The sequence below is a fragment of the Arachis hypogaea genome, chromosome 4 (assembly GCF_003086295.3).
Source record: "Arachis hypogaea cultivar Tifrunner chromosome 4, arahy.Tifrunner.gnm2.J5K5, whole genome shotgun sequence".
NCBI classification, from domain to species: Eukaryota; Viridiplantae; Streptophyta; class Magnoliopsida; order Fabales; family Fabaceae; genus Arachis; species Arachis hypogaea.
Window position 1 is genome coordinate 13247767 of NC_092039.1, and position 8472 is coordinate 13256238.

General features: G+C 36.3%; 2 protein-coding genes across 5 annotated transcripts; both read left to right on the forward strand.

Annotated features, from left to right (window-relative positions):
- Positions 1–2059: 2059 nt before the first annotated feature.
- On the forward strand, positions 2060–5505 carry LOC112794668 (uncharacterized). Its single transcript, XM_025836654.3, has 3 exons — positions 2060–2505; positions 2657–3226; positions 4119–5505. The coding sequence occupies exons 1-3, from the start codon at positions 2275–2277 to the stop codon at positions 5283–5285; spliced, it is 1968 nt and encodes a 655-aa protein (XP_025692439.1). The 5' UTR covers positions 2060–2274; the 3' UTR covers positions 5286–5505.
- Positions 5506–5961: 456 nt separating this feature from the next.
- Positions 5962–8060, forward strand: LOC112796329 (serine carboxypeptidase-like 50). Of its 4 annotated transcripts, XM_072235082.1 has the most exons (3): positions 5962–6150; positions 6535–6692; positions 6793–8060. In XM_072235082.1, exon 3 carries the CDS (start codon positions 6813–6815, stop codon positions 7908–7910), a length of 1098 nt encoding a protein of 365 aa, XP_072091183.1. In that variant the 5' UTR covers positions 5962–6150; positions 6535–6692; positions 6793–6812; the 3' UTR covers positions 7911–8060. The 4 variants fall into 4 exon arrangements, with proteins under 4 accessions (XP_072091183.1, XP_025694501.1, XP_072091181.1 ...); XM_025838716.3 differs by having other exon boundaries at positions 6127–6150; positions 6535–8060; XM_072235080.1 differs by lacking the exon at positions 5962–6150 and adding an exon at positions 6167–6387 and having other exon boundaries at positions 6470–8060.
- Positions 8061–8472: the final 412 nt, after the last annotated feature.

An 8472-nucleotide genomic window follows, 5' to 3' on the forward strand; every position in this document is an offset into this window, starting at 1 on the left:
AGAAGAAGAAAGAAGAATGGAATTGAAATCCATAGTTGCCGGCACCCTCAATCTCTCCCTCTCTCTCAACCATCTGATGGATTCCACCTTTGACGCGATCAACGCCCGAGATCTCTCTCCAATGGCGCCGTTTCCAGTCACAGCTTTTTTCCGACGATTTTGCCGGAGTCCTCAAGCTCTTCTCTGACCATATGGTTGATGCTGGGGTGCTCGAGCTTGTGGCGGAGATTAGGAAGAAGAGGGAGGAGTTGATGGTGAAGAGGGAGCTGTTGAAGTTTGTGAGGATAATTTTTGTGGCGAATAAGATGTTGGAGAGTGTTAAGAAAGCGTTGAAGAATGGACGGTTTGGTTTTCCTGGAGAAAGGTTGAAGGAGCTGAAAGTGACATTAACATAACAGGAGATACTTAATTCTAATTAATTTAAGTTAATATATTTCTAATCTTTTGATATAAACCCACATATATTTTTGATATAACAACAATAACCATAAAAAGAATAATATTTTTAAAGTAACCCCACTGAAATAAAAGCTGCAAAAAAAACTAGCTAGCCAATCACATCAAATTACATTTAGAATGATCTTAACCGTTGGATTAAAAAAATATAAAAGATCTAATGGCTTCTCAATAAAAAAGCACACCAATAAGCCAAACAAGCTTTTGACATTTCAGTACCCAAAAAAAGGGCGGGTACCGAATCCGTGCCCCCAAATCATATCTCTTCCCGTCCCAATTCAAGAAACTCAAGCAAAAATAGTGGGTCATGCTTTGCTTTTATTGGGTTAAAATGTGAAGGGCCAAAATGGGCCAATAGCCTAAAATTGCATACATGGATGTTCTCCAATGTTTTTTATGGACTCAATTGTTGGAGTTTAGACCGTATAAACATGAATCCTAGAAATGGTGGCTAGGTTAGTGTGTGTGATTATGTTTGTATGACAAAAAAAAAAAAAATATTTAGGATGGATCTATGTATTAATTTTTTTTTTGGATTAGAATGTTCGATTTTAAAATTTTTAGGGACTGGTTTTGATAATTATTCCAAATTTTATTTATTTTTCCGTACATATCTCTTACTGTTATATTGTCATTGAAATTCTCATATATTTCTAACTTCTCATCCTAACCTTCACAAATTCTAACACAATTTTTATATATTTTTTATTTTTCAAAATAATCTTCACAAATTTTAACACAAATATATTTCTATCACATATTAATTATAAACTTCTATCTATTTATATTTTTTTTTTGTGAGTTATTTTGTATTTTTTCAATAGATTTATTATGTTTGTTTGTTTTTATCTATTCTTTGAAATGTGAAGAGCATGACTTGATTTATGAAAACTAATCATAAAATTTTTTTTGCATAAACATTAGCCAACATTATAATAACATATATATACATATGTAAATATAGATATATAATCATAAGAGTAATTTATTTGAGATATGTGTCTCATTTTTTGTGATCCGTAAAAGTTAGCCAATATATATAAGTAGGTAATGGACGTACTAGGTACTAACATTGGATTACATATAAATTTTATTATTGATTAATGATAATTCTATTTATATTAGTACAATCAAATAAATATTTAAACTATTAGTTTCTAACATTTAATGATGATGTTTAGGATAAAATAAATTTTTATGATATTTATATAAAATTTTAAAGTTAAAAAATAAAAATTTATTTATTATATTTATGTTTATTATGATTTTTTTATTTTAAAATTATTTTATTTTAAAATATTATATAAAACTTTTAAAAATTAAAAAAATAAATTATTCTCCGTTATAAATATATTTATTATAATTTTTTTTAATTTTAAAAACAATTTTACTAAATACAATTGCGATATTTGTACTTATTAAAAATTATTTTTAATTTAATTTTATTAAACGCAACTTTTAAAAAATTATTTTAAAAAAAAATTTCATAAACTACTTTCAAAAAATAAAAATTTTACCAAACTGAATCATAAATTAATTATCTTTTAATATTTTTCTATCTTATTTTCTTTCTATCCAAACACACCAATAGAAATTAAATTTCACTTCAATTTCTTTTTTTTATTTCTTTTCACTCAATTTCACTTCAACACCAGCCTCGACCCCTCCACTCAGTCACTCCTCGTCATCGCCTCTGGTCGTTCGCGGCCTTTGTTCACGCTTCGGCCTTTATTCGCCCCCTTCTGTGGCACTTCTCGCCACTTCTGTGGCACTTTACACACACAAATAATCAGAGTCCCTTGACGGCTGGCACCAATCATGGACGAAGACGGGAAGCCTCATTCTCCTCCTCAACCTCTTCCCAACGACGACGAACATTCTAGAAGAAACCGCATCATTGCTAACCTCAAAGACTCTCTCTTGTCTCAGCTCGCTGAATCCAACCCCTCCCTCTCCCTCGAAACACGCCATGTTTCCTCTCTCATTCAGCAGCGTCTCAAGAAGATGTTTCCTTCTTTCCACACCCCCACGCATCCTCCTTATGCACTGGTAGCTCCTTTCCCTACTTTTCTCCAAATTTTCAATATTTTTTATTTTTCTTATTGAGTGTCTTATTTTCTTTGGAATTTAAATGATCATAATGCATATGCTGTTCTGCTTTCGATTTTAATTTTTCGCCCCCTTTTGTGCTTTTTTTTAGATGATACATAGGGCAATATCGGAGCTAAATGAGAATAAAGGGTCCACTGAAAAAGAAATTTCTAATTTCATTGTAAAGAAGTACGAGGATTTGCCATGGGCACATAAGAAGATTTTGGGTATTCAATTAGAGAAGCTTTGCCAGGAAGAGGAGATTGAGTGTAATGAGGGTGGCAGATATGTTCTACAGGCTGATGGTGATGGAATACATGGTGATCGGAAGGGGAGACAGGAATGTAAGAGTAAGAGGAAGAAGAGGGGAAAGAAGAGAAGTCAGCATAGCATGGATGGAGGTGGAGAGCGAAAGCGGAAAAGAGTAAAAATCTGTGAAGAGGTTGAGAAGAGTGAAAAGCCTAAAGAGGGAAGAGATGAGGCACAACATCAGGTTTATGATTTAGGTGATGTTAGGACTGATGAGCCAATTAGTGTGGTGAGATGGACAGAAGAGAAGGGGGAAGAAGCACTTGACCAGTCAGCTGAAAGGATTGGAGAGCAGAATAAATCACAAGGGGCTGGAGTTGTAGAACAATATGTTGAAGCAGAGCCTCTAGCACAGGAGTCACAGGATCAGGTATTATGGTGTTTCTATCATTCTTGGCATGTACTGTTGGTACTTGATAGTTATCATTCATGTGGTGGAGCTGTTAGTTGTTAGTGCCATTTTATTGGAGCTCGTTTACTCGTTATATCCAAGAATCTGCTTGATTAGAGAGTCTTAGGAAAGCTTTTTATAAGATAAGTGTCATATTGCTACAATATTGGGATTTGCTATGCTTTCATTCAATCTAGAAAAGTCAAATTATTTAATAATGTGTACTTGGAGTTAATTTGATGGCATTTGAAGCTTTCCTATGCAGGACAGTATTGGAGAACAATTGGCATTTTCTTTCGTATATATTTGTGCCTTTCTTTCTGTTTTCAATAAAGGAAAGCTTAGTGCTATAAACTTTCCACTCTGCCCAGAGTTCTTGTAAGGGTTGGATCCACTATGTAGATCTGTATTAGGAAGCTTTACCTTGCATATTCGCGAGAGGCTAATTTAACCCTACTCTGGGTCATTTGGTGACAACCCTTGTCCTTTCCTTATCAATATTAGAAAGAAGGGTAAACTACCAAAAATGTCAACATGACAAAAAACTAATTTATCATATGCATAGCTTTCATGTTATCATTACCTTTCCTTTAATAGGTCAATATAAAAGATTTAATTTCCATACATTTAAAAGTCCTCTTAAACATGTTTATTCATTGATTCCTTATTTTTTTTAAACTTTCATGACAGGAATTTGTTTTATTCTTTTTTTTTTTTTGCCTACTGACCATCATCCTTTGTTCCTTAAATTATTCAGAGAAATATAATCTTATGCTTATTTTTTGTTCCATGTAACTATGAGTATGATGATATGCTTTTAAAATTTGTTGCCGGGCATGATGATATTCTTTTAAAAATTTGTTGCCAACAGTACTCCATAGTGCACCCAGAAACAATTTGTTCATCCCTCCCAACTGTGCCGAATGTTATTGATTACCAGAAGCCACTTGATCTTCCAAATTCAGAATGTGTACTGTCAGAAGGACAATTGAAACAACAAATGTCTTCTTTGGATGTTCCTGAACAAAAGCAAGATGGGAACTCAATATCTGGTGATCCTGAGAAGCATTCTCCAAAGCGCCAATGCAGAGGGAGGCACCTGAAATCTATGCCAGTTGCAGACGATCAAGAGGAGTCCTTTTTACTGTTACGTGACCTTATTCTTGATGCACAAAAGCCCAAGGTAAATATTATCGAGAAGCAGTGGCAGTCATCTCCTCAAGTTCAAGTTGCAGGTCAAGGAACGCACAAGGAACCAACAATGTTTAAAAACAAAGCTATGTTAGCTCCTGAGAATGTTCATAATGATCAGCCGCTGCATGGAAATCAAGGATATGAGAATCCAGTGTCTGGGAATGCTGAGTATTGTCCAGCTAAGCGTCCCAGAGGAAGGCCCTGTAAGTCAGAGACTGATGCAAACAACCCAAGGGAGTATAGTCGTGGCAGAGGCAGAGGCACTGGTAGTGGTCTAGGTCTAGGTCTAGGTCGAGGTAGAGGTAGAGGTAGAGGTAGAGGTTGTGGTCGGGGAAGGCCTCGTAAAATAGATCAAGATGCAAGCCATTCTGAGCAGCACCTGCAAACGGATGATCAAGATAAGCAGCTACAGAAAGATGATCAAGATCAGCAGAATTCTAGGGGTAGGGGTAGGGGTAGGGGTAGGGGTAGAGGCAGAGGCATCAGCAGAGGTAGAGGTGATGGTGCATGTCGAGGTAGAGGCAAGGGGACTGGTAGGGGGAGAGGGAGGCCTCGGAAAATAAAGCTAGACACGAACACAAACCAATGTGAGGAGCAGTTACAATCACAAGATCATGCTGAAGGTCTGGTTAACTTAGATAATCCGATTGAGGACGATAATCAAAGTTTGCAGCAGAAGCAACAATCAGATGGTCAGCAGCAACAAGAGCAAGATCAAGGTTTGGTTTCAGAATCAAAACCTGAATCAAAAGAGGCCTCTAAACCTGATATCGGATACAAACCAGAGCCACCAATTGAGACTCAATTACAAGCACCTCAACCTCAGGATAATATGGTCTCTTAAACCTGATCCAAGGCAGCCCTAGCTGGAACCATGGCCATGGACTTTCTCTGACAAGTCTTTCACTTTTGGACCCAACTTAGGCGCATGGAACATGTGAGTGGAAGTTTGGAATATGAAGTTAACTTAGAAGCAATTTTCTTGTGGGATCTGGAGTTTGTCATTCTTGTGGCTACAGTACATATTTCAATCAGAGTTTATGTAGTATCATAGTTTATTTCAATCATGTTGTTCTTGTTTTTCTTGTTTTAACTTATTCGCATGGTGGATTGTTGATTGTTATAGATATTAGATAACTAAACAAAAGTCAATTGTTCGAATTATTATCCTTGGTGCAAATTGATTGATGTGCGTTTTCATGATCATGATATAATTAAAAAAGCAACAGATGTTATGTGCTTGCAGAATATTTATTCTTCTAGTATTTCATTTTGGGATAAAGCTACTAACACCTATTTAGGGGTGATAATTGATAGGATAGGATAAGATTTAAGTTCCATTTTATTCTTATTTGTGGATTTAAACCCTCGATTTGAATCTAATTTGCATCTTACACCTCTTAACTTGACCATATTTAATTAAATTTATAAAAAGTAAATTGTTTTTATTCAAACATAATATTTAGTCTTTCAAATTTTATAATATTAAATATTATTATGTATTATTAGCAAATTAAATTGGTAGTTCAATGACTCTAAGCAGCAAGAGTTGGCCAGATACTAGAATCTGGCCTTACACGCTGTTGACCGGTTGCCAACTCGTTCCGATCGAGTTTGAGCGGAATGAATACCTGTTGGTGTGGGTGGTGCTGGGAACTCTAACCTTATGTGAAACATTCTCGCTTAGGCCTTAACAGATGAAATTGCAGGTGCAGCCTGTGGGGTGGAATTCTTTTTCTTTTTCTTTGGCAAAATGATGATTTTTATTTTTTACTTCAATTTCTCCCTTTTCTACGTTAATATAGGTTACTTTTAAACTTAAAAAATATTAATGTGTTAAGGTTAATTTAACTTTTATATTGTTACATGTTTATTGCACGTTGCTAATTGATGATTTGTTTTGAGAAAGAATCTCTCACGCTGAACACCACCAACAGATAAAGCAGGTTGAAGGACATAAAACAAAGATCTTTTTTACTTTCTTTTGCATAATTGCATCTGATTCTGACACGTAAGTAGGTAATCTAGGAGCAGATGCAGATCCATCTCTGAAATAGTCAAACAAATAGCCTCACACTATTCTTTCTGCACAGTTGGAGAGTCGAGCACAAAGCAAATGGAGTCAACTACCCCCTTCTTCTCCATCATCACGACCCTTATCTTCTACTCCTTAGTCTCACTCTCAGCTTCTTCAAATCCAAACAATCCATTCCCAAAAGAAGCTCTTCCTACTAAATCTGGTTACCTCCCAGTAAGTACATCATCTTCCTCTGCTATCTTCTATGCTTTCTATGAAGCTCATAACTCAACTTTACCTCTCTCCCAAACCCCTCTTCTCATTTGGCTCCAAGGTGGTCCCGGATGCTCCTCCATGATTGGCAACTTCTATGAGCTTGGACCATGGACTCTCACTGATGAATCACCCCTTACACTTCACCCTAACCCTGGTGCTTGGAACAGGATCTTTGGTCTCCTCTTTCTTGATAACCCCATTGGTTCTGGATTCAGTGTAGCAGCAACAACACAAGAAATCCCAACTGATCAAGATGGTGTTGCAAAGCATCTCTTTGCTGCTATAACAAGGTTTGTTGAGCTTGATCCTGTTTTCAAGAACCGTCCTATTTATATTACTGGTGAAAGTTATGCTGGGAAGTATGTTCCTGCTATTGGATACTATATATTAAAGGAGAATTGGCGGCTGCGCGGTTCTAAGAGAGTGAATTTGGCTGGTTTGGCTATTGGAGATGGGTTGACTGACCCTGTTACACAAGTGGTTACTCATGCTGTTAATGCTTATTATATTGGTTTGATCAATGAGAGGCAGAGGAATGAGTTGGAGAAGGATCAATTGGAAGCGGTTAGGTTAGCGCAGATTGGGAATTGGAGCGCTGCAACTGATGCAAGGAATGTGGTTTTGCGAAAGTTGAGGAATGTAACAGGGTTGGCTACTTTGTTTGATTACACAAGGAAAAAGCCCTATGGCGATGATGTAGTGGATAAATTCTTGAACAATGTGGAAGCTAAGAAGGCCTTAGGGGTGAAGAATGAGTCACTTGTGTTTGAAGGATGCAGCGATGTGGTTGGCGCCGTGTTACATGCTGATGTGATGAAGAGTGTGAAGTACATGGTAGAGGAATTGGTGAGGAACACTAGGGTGTTGTTATATCAAGGTCAGCATGATATTCAGGATGGAGTGGTTCAGGTCGAGGCGTGGGTGAAGACGATGAAGTGGGAAGGGATTGAGGATTTTTTGAATGCAGAGAGGAAGATATGGAAGGTGAACGGAGAGCTTGCTGGCTATGTCCAACAATGGAAGTCACTCACTAATGTTGTGGTGTTAGGGGCAGGGCATCTTTTACCTTCTGATCAACCTGTGACATCTCAAGCAATGATTGAAGATTGGGTCCTTGAAAAAGGTTTATTTCAAAGTTTGCAGCATCATGAAAATGTGTCAAGAAATTCATTGTGATTGAAGTATTGAACCATAAGTGTTGTAATTTTGTTAGCAGGAACTGAACAACTCTTGGTTTAGGGACAACTTCCACTTCTTTATGTACCAATAAAAAAGTTAACTTTGTGATTTAAGTTACCTATTGGAAGTGAATTTCTTGTTGGCTTAGTTATTATTTATGCTTCTATATTAGTCATTTTGCTGAAACAATTCACATTTTCATCCTTAACAACATCGGTAGAAACTGCATGAATATAATTATAAATGAGGAATGTGTGCAACTTATTGTAGCAAAGTTACTCCTCCATATTCTTTGATCGAATTTGGATTGTAACCATTTATCTAGTAGCGCTACATATATATATTCAATTCATTTATGGTTTCATACAAACTTCCCAAGTACTGAGTTGGGTTTTCACTACTTCCTGCAGCATCTCTCAGAGATCTATAGACACATGCAATTGCACATTTTGTTCAGTGCCAAATTGAGAATATCAAAATTATTCTGCTTGATTGAACTTGCATAAAAGGAAAGTTAACAAACTAGTTAGTTTACATTATTTAATTTTTCAAGGTGCAT